This window comes from Eptatretus burgeri, chromosome 4, assembly GCF_056783735.1.
Source record: "Eptatretus burgeri isolate ZD-2024b chromosome 4, Ebu_testis_v1, whole genome shotgun sequence".
NCBI classification, from domain to species: Eukaryota; Metazoa; Chordata; class Myxini; order Myxiniformes; family Myxinidae; genus Eptatretus; species Eptatretus burgeri.
In genome coordinates, this window is record NC_140964.1 from 7,405,030 (window position 1) to 7,420,066 (window position 15,037).

At 43.9% G+C, this 15,037-nt stretch overlaps 1 protein-coding gene across 1 annotated transcript in view; it reads left to right on the forward strand.

Moving 5' to 3' along the window:
• The window catches only part of LOC147027418 (frizzled-10-like), a 35,241-nt gene extending 28,506 nt beyond the window's left edge, over window positions 1–6,735 (forward strand). Inside the window, exon 2 of the mRNA XM_085876783.1 lies at window positions 5,006–6,735. Coding sequence (XP_085732909.1) covers window positions 5,006–5,821 — 816 coding nt within the window. The 3' untranslated portion in view covers window positions 5,822–6,735. The remainder of the gene's footprint in view (window positions 1–5,005) is intronic.
• Window positions 6,736–15,037: the final 8,302 nt, after the last annotated feature.

Sequence of the window (15,037 nt, forward strand, 5' to 3'; positions counted from 1 at the left end):
AGCTGGAAGAGAAGGAAGAGGAAGAGGAGGTAAAGGAAGTCATGTGGTTACGGGAGGTAAAAGGTGAGAAAAGAAGATGTATATTTTTTCTTTACATTTTAAGACATGAAACAGAGGGTATAGTTGGGAGGAATTGGAAGAGTGGTAGAGGGATTGTGGAGAAAAAAAAATTAAAAACTGAAGGTATAAAATAGAAAATGCAATAAATACGACAGCGCACACAAACGAGGAAATGATTGGGCCTCAAGGAACCCAAAATGAAAAGTCTGATGAATACTCACAAATCGGCACAAGTTTTAAAGGAAAACCCAACTACAAACATAGTAAACACGAAGATAACAAAATGGCAGTAAAACCGCAAAAACAAAGCGACTGGGAAACTTGAGGAAAAACAAAACGACTTGAGAAAGTCAACAGAGACCCTAAAGAACACCACCATAGCTCCAGAACCAGAACCGGAAGTCAATAAACGGAAATAAATTGTTTAATGAGGTTTCTTCATGATGTCGATCATTACAATATAAATTCCCACACTTTGGGTGAGATTGTGGGAAGGTTATTTTTTTGGATACATGGTTGAGGTTTGTGGAAGTACGAGTACGAATACACTATGTATGCTTTATAATATATATATATATATATATATATATATATATATATATATATATATATATACATTGTTTATGTGTGTAATGTAATGTTTATAAGTGTAATGTCGTATTTGTAAGTGTAATGTAATGTTTATATGTGTAATGTAGTATTTGTATGTGTAATGTAATGTAATATTTGTTTGTGTAATGTAATGTAATGTAGTATTTGTATGTGTAATGTAATGTTTATATGTGCAATGTAGTATTTGTAAGTGTAATGTCATGTTTATATGTGTAATGTAGTATTTATATGTGTAATGTAGTATTTATATGTGTAATGTAATATTTATACATGTAATGTAATGTTTATATGTGTGATGTCATGTTTATATGTGTAATGTAACATTTATATGTGTAATGTAATGTTTTATGTGTGATGTAATGTATATTTGTGTAATGTAATGTTTATATGTGTGATGTATGTTTATATGTGTAATGTAACATTTATATGTGTAATGTAATGTTTATATGTGTGATGTAATGTTTATTTGTGTAATGTAATGCTTATACGTGTAATGTAGTGTTTATATGTGTAATGTAGTGTTTATTTGTGTAATGTAATGTTTATACATGTAATGTAGTGTTTATATGTGTAATGTAGTGTTTATATGTGTAATGTTTATATGTGTAATGTAATGTTTATTTGTGTAATGTTTATATGTGTAATGTAATGTTTATATGTGTAATGTAGTGTTTATTTGTGTAATGTTTATATGTGTGATTTAATGTTTATACGTGTAATGTAATCTTTATACGTGTCATGTAATGTTTATACGTGTAATGTGCTGTTTATACGTGCAATGTAATGTTTATACGTGTAATGTAGTGTTTGTTTGTGTAATGTAATGTTTATATGTGTAATGTTGTGTTTATTTGTGTTATGAAATGTTTATACGTGTAATGTAGTGTTTATTGGTGTCATGTAATGTTTATACGTGTAATGCAGTGTTTATATGTGTAATGTAATGTTTATTTGTGCAATGTAATGTTTATTTGTGTAATGTAATGTTTATATGTGTAATGTTGGTGGTGGTAGTCGTATGGCAGCTTAGCTGCCGGGGTAGCTATCATTTCTTGAAGCGCAACTGTGTCACTGATGCAGTGCCCCTCTACCAGTACACACACTGGAATTGGTACTCATTTTGCTGACCTCGGAAGGATGACAGGCTGAGTCAACCCCCTGGTGTATTAATTCAGCGGCCGATGGGGCTTGAACTCAGGACCCTAGGATCCCAAGCCGCCACCCTAACCACTGAGCCAACACCAGGCTAGCTATGTAATGTTTATACGTGTAATGTAATGTTTGTTTGTGTAATGTAATGTTTATATGTGTAATGTAGTGTTTATACGTGTAATGTAGTGTTTATATGTGTAATGTAATGTTTATACGTGTAATGTAATATTTATATGTGTAATGTCGTGTTTATACGTGTAATGTAATATTTATATGTGTAATGTCGTGTTTATATGTGTAATGTAGTGTTTATATGTGTAATGTAATGTTTATATGTGTGAGGCTAATGTAAGTGACTTGTCTTTTTACAGAATGAAGAATGAGTCTTGCTGGTGAGGCTCGTGTCAGTGACATCTTTTTGCACAATGAATAACTAGTCTTGCTGGCAAGACTCGTGTCGATGATGTCTTTTAACAGAATGAAGAACTAGTCTCTGATGAGGCTTGTGTCGATTATATATTTTTACAGAATGAAGAGCTTGTCTTGCTAGGAAAGTAATTAGCACAAACTCCGCCAGGCTGAACAGTTTACATTTTGAATCCCACTGATAGGTTGAATCTGGATCCTGACCACCAAAATCGAATTGGCTTGGTCTTGTCACTTACCCAACTCATCCACCAAGTTTCATCCAAAATCCATCCACAGCTTGAGATATCCTGTTCACAGACAGGTAGAAAGACAGACAGACAGACAGACAGACAGACCGGGGTGAAAAAAACAGAACCTCTGCCCACCTTCAGTGGCCGTGGTAATCAAAATTCACTCATAGCAAAAGTATTCAGTCCCTTCGGTCAGTTCTTGGTGGAAGTATCTTTTACAGGAATGACTGCTCTTAGTCTTTGTGGGTGGATCTCAACCGGCTTTGCACAGTGAGATGGTGAAATCTTTGCCCATTCTTCACGTGAAAATTGCTCTAATTCTGCCAAGTTTGATGGGGATCGTTGATGGACTGCAATCTTTAAGTCTTGCCATAAATGTTCAATTTGGTTCAAGTCAGGACTTTGACTGGGCCACTTGTGGTATTTTTATTATTATTATTATTCAGCCACTCCAGTGTGGCTTTAGTTTGTGCTTCGGATCATTGGCTTGCTGAAATGTGAAGCTCCTACCCAATTTCAGATTCATGGCTGACTCAAGCAGATTTTCATCAAGGATTTTAATCAAGGTATTCATCAAGGAAGGATTCTCTTGAACTTTGCACCTTGCCAGTCCCTGCTGATGAAAAGCATGCCCATAACCAAATGCTGCCACCACCATGCTTCACAGTAGGGATTGTGTTGGCTTGGTGATGTGTAGTGTTTCTCCATATTCCTGCAGTGTCATTAAGAAGCTTTTTCACAAACTCCACACAAGCTTTTAGATGTGTCTTTTTAGTAATGGCTTCTTTCTTTCCACCTGTCCAGAGAGGCCAGTTCTGTGAAGGGAACAGGATATTGTTGATTGATGAACACTGACCCACCCATCTCGTAAATAGAACCTTGCAGATCTTTCAAAGTCATTGTTGGATTTACAGAGACATCCCGAACCAGTTTCCTGCTTTGCCTGGCTGCTGAGTTTAGATGGGCAACCCAATCCGGGTGGAGTCTAGGTGGTATGATACGTCTTACACTTCTTGATGATGGATTTCACCGTACTCAAAGGGACATAAATGAGTGACTTTGAAATCGTCTTATAACCCTCTCCTGAAAGGTGCTTCTCCACTACTTCATGTCTGACTTCTTTGGAAAGCTCCTTGTTCTTCATGTTCACCTTGTTGATTGACCAAGGGAGTTTCACCTTAAACTCCTTAGATAAATGGTGGAGCTTAATTTTTAAATTAAACCACCAATTTTATACAGGTGAAACCTATTTCACTTATTTTGTAACCTTTCAAACAAATAATTTGCTCCTGAAGTGATTTTGGGTTAATTACACAAAGGGTTTGAAGAAAGATTCTATATATTAAGTTTGATTTGAAAGCATCATGACATACGCTCAGGTGGCATCAAAATGTGAAAACTTTGGAGGGAGGGGGGGGTCAATACTCTTGCAGGTCACTGTATATAGAAAGGGCTCACCTCAGAATTGGGTTGAATGCACTTCACAAATAAATTATACCTGATGGCAAGTTTACATTGCATTAGCTTGTTAACTCATTTATTAATGTGTGTATGTGAGTTTCATTTTACAAAGTGACTCAAGCTCATGGAGGAACTTCTTAAAAACCTGTTGTTTAATGGACAGACTAGAATGACGAGTGCCAACGACTGCATTCCAGGTGTAATGATTCGATTTTTTTTATTTTCCTATTTTTGATGGAATGATTACTCAGCTGCAATTACAGTATTTTCATTTGTTGTGTGCATTGCGACACCGTAATTTTCTATCAGATGTTCTCTGGGTGGATAGCCAACCTGAGATAACTAATGTGGATATTACAACAAAGTACCCCATCGGTTAACCTTTACCAATGGCGGATCATTTTTTAAACAGTTTGTTTCCTGCCAAAAACTGTGTGAATTTTAACTTTTTGAAAGCCTTATAACCTCAGTGTAACAACGAAACACACGATTGGTCACTCCAACATCAGACTCCAGTCAAAATTTAAAAGGAGAGTGTAGACTCACCATGGAATGTCATCGGTGGACTAATTAGAACCTTTTAGATTGAACTTATAAATAAACATAAATCTGCATAAAAATTTAAATAACTGAATACATGGTAACGGCAGAAAGTAAGTATGACATTGGAAGTGGATTTTTCCCACTAAAGGATTGCTTTGTTTTGAGGTTTCTAAATTGGGTTTACGTGTTTACTGCTCCAAAATGAGCATATTGAGATGCCAAGTTCAAATCCAATATACTGTGTTCATTTGTCCATCGTCGTCACATGTTCTTACAATACATATAAAGGCACACTGATGTAAGCTAGTATCATTGTCCTGTATATAATGTATGTAAAAAAATCTATGAGGTTAAGACACCAAAAAGAAAAAATGGCGCCGGTGATTCGTTTAACTGGAGTGAAGGCAGTGCTCCATGAGATGTAAGCACCTTGATTCAATTGCCTAATTTTCTTTATTTTACTCTTGTGCACCCTCTCTCCCCACCCTATGACTCTCATCGACAATTCAACACCCAAGGATGGAGGGCTGGACAGCCCTGTCTGCATGGCCATCTTTCTGCTTCATTACACATCTGGCATGGCAAGTTCACTGTGGTGGTTATTACTTTCCCTGGCTTGGTACCTGGCTGCCGGCTGCAAATGGGGACACGAAGCCATCATGGCATGCAGCACTTACTTTCATTTACTTGCCTGGGGTCTGCCGGCACTTCTCAGCTGTCTGGCTCTTGCACTGGGCCATGTGTCGGGAGACGAACTGACAGGCCTGTGTCGTGTGGCCGGAGCTCCGGTGCCAGGTCACACTGCGGCCTTCTTGTCGGTCGCCCCTCTTGCCTTGTGCCTGGTTCTCGGCTCTTCACTTCTCGCCGCTGGATTTGTGTCGCTCTTTCGCATCAGACGAGCGGTACGTGCAAGCGGCCGTGCAACCGCCCCGCTCGACAAGCTCATGGCACGTCTTGGTGTTTATGCTTTTCTGCACACACTTCCCGCCACAGGCCTTCTCACATGCGCTGCCTATGAGGTGATACTTGGGACTAGCTGGGCCCAACGTGCTGCAACTGAGCCATGCAATGACAACAATTGCTCACTTGAACACTCAATCCCACATATTGAAGCCTTCCTCCTGAAATCTGTGCTGGAGTTAGGTGTGGGAGTTACCAGTGGGGTTTGGGTTTGGAGCTCCAAGACCCTATTGGCGTGGGGACGCTTGTGCACCCGGTGTTGTGGCCTGACGAAGCCGGTGCAGGGAAAGGTGGTGGGTGGATCCAAAGGTCGCAACGGGAGCACAGCTGAGTGTGCGATTTGGCTCGACTCGGACAGGGCTGGGTTTGTATGAGGCTCGGTCCATTCTCCTTGATCATGTGACTAGTCTTCCTCAGATTCCTCCTACAAACGTCAGACTGTTGCTGGATCGGCCAATTACTCTGCTCTCATTCCATAATAACTGCAGAAGTCATGCCCTTTACAAATGTGCCCCCAACATCGACCACGATGGAGCGAATCTGCGTGTTCACTAGCTTATCGGCTCTAAACACTTTTTCAAAGCTCACCAAAGCATCTGAGTGCTTTATTTGTTCAAGCAGTAATTCTCTCCTGCCTGAACTTTTATTTCATTATTATTTTGTGTAATAAGAAGTCATATTTAACTTTAGATTAATCATTATGTTTGTTTTGGTTGGTAATGCTCTTTCTTTGAAACACCAATTGTACATGTTTTTGCTCAAAAACAAGAATACCTTGAAGGTTTGGTCGAGTGGTGAGGTGTTCTGAAGACAAACCAAAATACAAATAATGACCGAATGATGATAGACTGCCTTAGTAAATCGAGATTTGGACATTCCCTGCTTGTGGTCTCTGGAGCCTCGTGGCAGACAAAGCAACACTGTGTAATAAAAGTCATATGATGAACCAAAGATTATTAAAAAAAAAACTTAAAAGTCACAAAAGTGCAACAGTACATGAAATGGGATTTTACATTCACCAGCAAGTTGCTCATGCCCGCACGGAATTCTAAACAGGGTAGGGATGGGGGTGGAAAAAATGCAAATGGAATCTTCTGTCATCGAGCCAGCAGGAAACAACAATTCACATCTATTGCAACATCTGATGCAATTTAAATGCTCTTATGGCGGTGAGGTGCTTCATATGAAACGTTTGTTCGATATACAGTATGTAGCTTTTTGATGCCTCGGGTCCGTAATAAAAATTTGTATTGGGGTCAAAGCCGGTGACCAAATGCAAATAAATACATGGATGCCTTGAAAGTTACTCCAAAAGCAGAATTTTAAAATGAAGCGTTTTGTTTTGACCAAGATTATTGTAAAACAAGTAGATTAAATGGACAGAATGAAGGATTTTGAGAAAGGACAGACGCAGAAGCCGTTTGGTACAACCGACTTTTCACTCCCCTATTTCAGAGTGACAAGCACAGTAAAGATTATCAAAAGGTGCATGAGAAAATGTCATTCCCAAGAACAAAAGATCCAGGTGTGGTCTAATCAAATGAAACATTTGTTCTCTCCCCCGAGTCCCAACGGTACCTGCTCTCTCCCCCGAGTCCCAACGGTACCTGCTCTCTCCCACGAGTCCCAACGGTACCTGCTCTCTCCCCCGAGTCCCAACGGTGCCTGCTCTCTCCCCCGAGTCCCAACGGTACCTGCTCTCTCCCCCGAGTCCCAACGGTACCTGCTCTCTCCCACGAGTCCCAACGGTACCTGCTCTCTCCCCCGAGTCCCAACGGTACCTGCTCTCTCCCCCGAGTCCCAACGGTACCTGCTCTCTCCCCCGAGTCCCAACGGTACCTGCTCTCTCCCCCGAGTCCCAACGGTACCTGCTCTCTCCCCCGAGTCCCAACGGTACCTGCTCTCTCCCCCGAGTCCCAACGGTAACTGCTCTCTCACCCGAGTCCCAACGGTACCTGCTCTCTCCCCCGAGTCCCAACGGTACCTGCTCTCTCCCCCGAGTCCCAACGGTACCTGCTCTCTCCCCCGAGTCCCAACGGTACCTGCTCTCTCCCCCGAGTCCCAACGGTACCTGCTCTCTCCCCCGAGTCCCAACGGTACCTGCTCTCTCCCACGAGTCCCAACGGTACCTGCTCTCTCCCACGAGTCCCAACGGTACCTGCTCTCTCCCCCAAGTCCCAACGGTAACTGCTCTCTCACCCGAGTCCTAACGGTACCTGCTCTCTCCCACGAGTCCCAACGGTACCTGCTCTCTCCCACGAGTCCCAACGGTACCTGCTCTCTCCCACGAGTCCCAACGGTACCTGCTCTCTCCCCCGAGTCCCAACGGTACCTGCTCTCTCCCCCGAGTCCCAACGGTAACTGCTCTCTCACCCGAGTCCCAACGGTACCTGCTCTCTCCCCCGAGTCCCAACGGTACCTGCTCTCTCCCCCGAGTCCCAACGGTACCTGCTCTCTCCCACGAGTCCCAACGGTACCTGCTCTCTCCCACGAGTCCCAACGGTACCTGCTCTCTCCCACGAGTCCCAACGGTACCTGCTCTCTCCCCCGAGTCCCAACGGTACCTGCTCTCTCCCCCGAGTCCCAACGGTACCTGCTCTCTCCCCCGAGTCCCAACAGTACCTGCTCTCTCCCCCGAGTCCCAACGGTACCTGCTCTCTCCCCCGAGTCCCAACGGTACCTGCTCTCTCCCCCGAGTCCCAACGGTACCTGCTCTCTCCCCCGAGTCCCAACGGTACCTGCTCTCTCCCCTGAGTCCCAACGGTACCTGCTGTCCCGAGTCTCAATGGTACCTTCTCTTACCCCCCCCCCCCGATTCCCAATGGTACCTGCTCTCTCTCTCTCCCCCCCTTTCCCGAGTCCCAATGGTGCCTGATCTCTATGGTATGTATATATATATATATATATAAATATATATATATATATATATATATATATATATATATATATATATATATATATATATATATATATATCTCTCTCTCTCTCTTTCTCTCTCTCTCTTTCTCTCTCTCTCTTTCTCTCTCTCTCTCTCTCTCTCTCTCTCTCTCTCTCTCTCTCCCCCCCCGATTCCCAATGGTACCTGCTCTCTCTCTCCCCCCCTTCCCGAGTCCCAATGGTGCCTGATCTCTATGGTACCTGCTCTCTCTCTCACCCCTCCAAGTCACAATGGTACCTGGTCTCCCCCCCCAAGTCCCAATGGTACCTGCTCTCTCTCTCTCCCAAGTCCCAATGGTACCTGCTCTCTCTCTCTCCCCCGAGTCCCAATGGCACCTGCTCTCTCTCTCTTCCCCGAGTCACAATGGTACCCGCTCTCTCTCCCCCAAGTCCCAATGGTACCCGCTCTCTCTCCCACGAGTCCCAATGGTACCCGCTCTCTCTCCCACGAGTCCCAATGGTACCCGCTCTCTCTCCCACGAGTCCCAATGGTACCTGCTCTTTCTACTATCCCAAGTCCCAATGGTATCTTCCCTTTTTCCTTTAACTTGACAAACCAAATGAGCTTAACATTTCACAAAAAGTCAAAATAGATATTTCCTCACTATCCAACTACTTTTACTTTTATCAATGTTATGGAAACAAGAAGGTCGCCTCGGCCGAACACAATGTATAAACTAGAATGGCATTCAGTAGAGTGCATTCCTCCACCAAGCTGAAAGGTTTTTTTGTTGGGTTTTTTTGTATGCATCGTCAAAGATCGTGGAAGAGTTGGTACACTAAACTGATCAAGATGTAACAGGACAAAGGGAACAGTATAAAGAGGGGGGGGGACACCAACAGCAGAGTTGAAGTCCAATATTTAGGGAGACTTGGACAAACAATAGGTGTGTGGAGGAATAGGTGTGGTACCTTCCCGAGTCAGGAAAGGAAAGGAAGGGGGCAGGAAAGGAAGCATGGCATGGACAAGATGGACACAGAAGAAAACTCTCACAGGAAGGAAAGACTGGAAATTTGTAGGTATTAGGGTGGGAGGGTTGTTAACAAGGGTAGAAAACATCATGGTTTTGGATTGGGGACGATCTGAGATGGTGGTGAATAGCTGTCTCTAAGAGCTGGAGGGAAGACTGAGATTGAAAAAAATATGGAAGCAGGTTCCACAGGAGGGATAAAAAAAGAGGAACAAATGAGTGGAGGTGAGCAGTGATCTGGGATTTAGGTAGTTTCACCAGAAGGGGGTTGATGGTGGACAGTGTGTGCCCTGCAGAAACTTGGGGGAGAGGGGGGGAAGGGTCAAAGCACGGAAAGAACAGTGGTTGCAAGACCATAAATGTGGCGGTAGAAGACAGAGAGACCACCAACCTGTCTGCAATGGAAAAGCGAGAGGAAAATAGACTCAGCTTCATCGCGAGACATTCCAATAATCTTGAAGGCCTTAGTTTCCACAACATCAAGCTGAACAAAGGTGTGAGGCAGGGGAGCCAGCCCAGAGGAGAGAGCAGTACTCCATGAACTTGTAGATGAAGGCCTTGAAGGTGGAAAGGAGTTCAGGTGTGCCAAGGAAGGACTTTGTACAACAGAGGATGCCCAGTCGTTGGCTGGCTTTGGAGGCCAACTTTGAAATGTGGTCTCTCCAAGAAAGATCATGGCTGATAATGAGACTGAGGAGTTTGAATGACTGAACTCAACTTCCTCAAGAGGAGTGTTAGGAAAGTAGATGGGGTGGGGGAGGGGGGGAGGTTGCCAGATGGCTCTTTCGGAGAGAGATAGTGAGAGTATGAGATTTGTCGTTATTGAAAGACATATTCCAAGTGTTTGACCAGCTTGTGATTTTGTCAAGGTCTGAAGAGAGGGAAGAGGGTGCTGTCTGCCTACCTGAAGGATGAGAGATGTCCCGGCAGAGGATGGAGTCATCATCAAATGGATAAAGAGGATTTTCCCAATGATAAAGGCGTTTACGTTTTGTATCCCATTGATAGGCCGGATCTGCGTCCGGACCTGAACCAAAATCTAATCAGCTTGTTCTTGTCACCAACCCAACTCATCCATCAATTCGTCATAACTTGTCCACAACTTTTTGAGATATCGTGCTATATATCGTTTTTGGCCTTATCTCTAAATGATAACGAATCACTTTAAAAATAAAAAATGCTCGGATCTGGATCTTCACCAAAATCGAATCAATTCGTCCTTGTCAAACACCTAACATGTCCACCAAGTTTTGGCCGAATTTGTCCATAACTTTTTGAGATGTCCTGCTCACAGACAGACAGACGAACAGACAAACAGGGGTGAACGCATAATCTCCGTCAACCTTCGGTGGTGGAGGTAAACATTAGTCAAGTTGAATATGATGGAAGAAAGAATAATTTAGTAAAGTATATTAGTCATTCAAACCATACATACGAGTTCATACGACATTACACATACAAAGTATCAAACTCGAGGGGAAAAAAATCCACAGGCAGACCTCATCAACCACTGACTAAAGAACAGCTATTTACGAAGGAACCAGTAACTAGTCGCGAACTACTCGCTGCATTAATGTGTTGATCGCTGTGCGACTTCAATGCAAAGGAAGAAAATCCCCACTCATGCTTGAAAAACCACTCTTTGTGGAGGTGTTTCATTCTGACAGTGAGAACGAAGACCCTTTCATGGTTATTACTAATCTCGGCAGTTTCAAAGGAAGGAACTATAAAGCTTTGTGTGGGATGTCCACAGGGTGCCACATGTGGACGGGAAGCGGGTCGAAGGGACAACCTAGTTGGACGTTTGCCCACATGAAACAGGTGCTGTTCGCCGGGGCGATGCCCCACCAAGATCCTCACTCAATGTGCCGTTAACAAGCTGGGCACCATTTCAAGCCAGGCCTTTGTGACATGGAATTCCTTCTCCGCTCTCTCTGCCCTCTTTCTCAATTTTTGTGTTTCTCCATGGATTCCCCCACCCTCCAAAGTCTTCCCTCGGGGGATTAGAATGAAATCTCTTTCGTTGGAACACTCTTCAAAGGGAGTAGGCATGGGCCACGAGGGAGAGGGGGCATGCTTCAGTGAGCGTATCCTTAACAACAATACCATCCAGAACACACACACCACCTCCCTCCCACTCTCCCCCCCCCATCCCCCCACCAACCCAATTTCATATCTGAATGGAAATGCCTCCCATGCGTTTTCTACGACACCAGCTCAGACTACCGTAACTTATCAAAATACTAACAGCGTTAAACAGTGGGAAGTTTGGGATTAGGATTGAGATGGAATGTACTTTAAAATCTATACACAGTGCTTATTTTGTGCATGTATATATGTATATGTGTATGCATGTGTGTGTGTGCACATATATATATATATATATATATATATATATATATATATATATATATATATATATATATATTATACATAGTATACATGTGCCATCTATCCATTGGGACCATACTCAATTCAGAGCGTTGGTGCTGCCTTAGCAATCTCTCTGGCTATTGGGCACAGTCCTGGACGGGTCGCCACTCCGACACAGATACATGTACAAATTCAGTATTATATATATATATATATATATATATATATATATATATATATATATATATATATATATATATATATATATATATATATATATATATATATACAGTGAAACCCCGATTTAATGCGAATTTGGATATAACGCGATGAGTCATTGGACCTTTCTTTTGCTCTTTCCGGAACTGAAAAGTTTTTTTGGTGAGTAAATTTCGTGTTTTCTTTTCTTCTTCTTTTTTTTTTATCAAAATGGAACAAACTGCGAGAAAAAGAAAATATTTTTCTGTGAAAGATAAGCTTTACGCACTTGACGCGATCAAGACTAAAAGTCAAACTCAAGTTGCACGAGACCTTGGGATACCGGAATCAACATTTGGTGCCTGGAAATCTCAAGAAGAAAAGTTACGCGCGTCGCTTTGCAAAGTTGAAGAAGAAGCAGGAATGCTGGGAGAAGGACCTGGAGCCAGCCTTTTCATCGCCAATCCACCACGGAAGATGATGACGAGCCAGATTTGTACGGCTTCACAGAGGAAGATGTGCGTGAGGCAAAGAAGCTGTCTGAATGGAGCAAAGAAGAGCTGCACAAGTGGCACTCTGCCGACGACGAATGCCCAACATATGAGCACCTGACGGACGCCGATATCGTCCGTAATGTAACTATTGCACAGGCGGAGGCAAGTGGACCGATTCTCGAGCCACAAGAAGATGATGATGACGAGCCTCCACTCCCACCCTTAAAATTGTCTGAAGCCATTGAACACCTCGAGGCTAGCCTCCGTTGGCTGGAGACCCAGGAGGTGGACCACATAAAAATCCTCCAACTCAGAAGCATTCTAGATTTCACTCACAGCCAGTGACATGCAATGTTGAAGCGAGGAACACTCGATCACTTTTTAAAGAAATAAACTGTAAATGATGATTGCTAATATTCTTGAATGTTTTTATTTGTTTTGTTTCTTAAAAAGCTTTACGAAAAATTAATTTGTGTCTTAATTTCTACTGTAACAACAACGATTTATTCGCGGAATTCTTTAATTCAAAGGTAGTTTACTTGCTTGAAGGTAAATGTGAAAAAACGGGTCAAATAAGGCAAAAATAGGGGTGTTTTAGGATGTTAGGTCAACATTGGGTCAGCTTGAACGCTGATTTTCTTGAATCCCGATTTAGCGTCACCCCGCCTTTTTCGCGATAACATTTTATGGACCTCAACAATCGCGTTATCATGGGGCCACACTGGATATATATATATATATATATATATATATATATATATATATATATATATATATATATATATATATATATATATATATATATATATATATATATATATATATATATATATATTGTTGTGGTTACCAGATTCGCAAACCACCATTCAGGTCCCTTAGGTGAGGTATCTCGGTAAGTGCATGTGTAGTTAGGCCCAAACCCGTTGTCTAGTGGGAATACATGTCATTTATGCGAGCTGCGACTCTTCAGGATAGCCGTTTTTCTTTTACTATCTTTATTTTGGACCAACCGCCAGGATTACCATCACAATTACAACCACAACCACCGCTTCACCACAACCGCCACGACCTTCCCGTCACACCTCGCCACCGTAGCATCGCCACCGTTCTTGCCCCGCTGTGGGTACCGGTGTTGGACTCATGCAGAACGCGCGTCGAACAGCGTGTACAAAATCACGGATTTTCTGCTTCAAAAACGGATCAAAAACGACACACGCCCACTTTTTGCCGTCCAATCGGTGAGCGAGGGGCGATTTGGCCCCGCCTCCAGAACGATCGATATATGCAAATTTGTGGATCAAAAAGCCTTCACGCCCACTTTTTCTCGGGCCAATGGGGAGCGAGGTGAAAGGTCAAAGGGAGGGGGTCAAAGGCGAAGTTACGGGGGGGATAAAAGGACGGTGTTCGTCGGAGTCAGCAAAAAAAGGGAACGAAGAGTCAGAGAGAGTCGCAAACAAGAACAGAGTCAGCAGAACGAGGGTCGGAGAGTCAAGAAGAGGAGAGTCGGAAGCAGAGGGTCAAGACTTCGCGGGCGGTGGAGCTGCTCGTCGTGTGCGTTGGAGTCGGAACGGAGGGGACGGAGCTGTGGAAAGGCGGCGACACCAGACGAGGGGGTGCTCGCGTCGTGCAGGAAGCTGCACCCGAGGGAGGCCGACAGCGCGACCTGGCCGAGGTGGAGACGCTCGTCGCACATAATAAAGATCCTCTATACCCCGAGCATCAGCAACCCCCTCCTGTTTCCCCCCGCGCTGAGATAGTGCGACCAAGGGGGCCCCGTTCCCACCCCCTGCCAGGCACTGTCCACGAGGCCCGCGGGTTGCGGGGCCATCGCCGCTCCGCGTCTCATCACCAGACGGGTAGGCCCGACCCGGTCTCGGCCCCAGGCCTACCTCATTCTTGGGGGATTTCTTTTCCTTGGTTTTGGGTATGTGTTGTCGGCGCCGTCTGTGAAGTAGAATTGTATAAGTGTTGCCGTGTGCTCGGTAGTCGGTATTAGCTCTGCACTGTGTTTTCACTTTTATATTTGCTTTTTGTGTAAATGGAATTGTGTTTTCTTTTTTTTGTGTGCATTTGGTGGAATTGTATTTGTGTGCTTCCCGTCGTCGCGAATAAATGTGCTTTATTGTTGAACTGTTTCCCGCTTCGCTTCGTCTTTTCCCCCATTGAATCCCCATCTTGCTTCACGTAAAGGGTTGGTAGTGGGCTGAATACGCCCGATAATTAATCGAACCGTCGAGATCGACGATAACACCGCTCGGTTATTCTGATAGTACGGAACGGGTCGCTTAAGTGGCCCGTGTCCGAAGTCGACCTGCGGCGAGGTGCGATCGCCCGGTCTACCCTCCGCGTGGGTACTTAGGTAGTTCGAATTTGGCGAGCAACCCTATCCCACGCGGGGGCTGATTGGCTCGATCGCGGTGAGACCGAAAGGTCCACCCGTGACTGGTTCCCGGCGTTAGTCCGAGAGGGTCACGACTGGATTGTCCGTCCGGTGGGCGACGTGCCGCGATTCGAGTTACGTGGCCGTCGCACGCCGGCGGGCGCGAAGACCGCAACAATATATATATATATATATATATATATATATATATATATATATATATATATATATATTGTT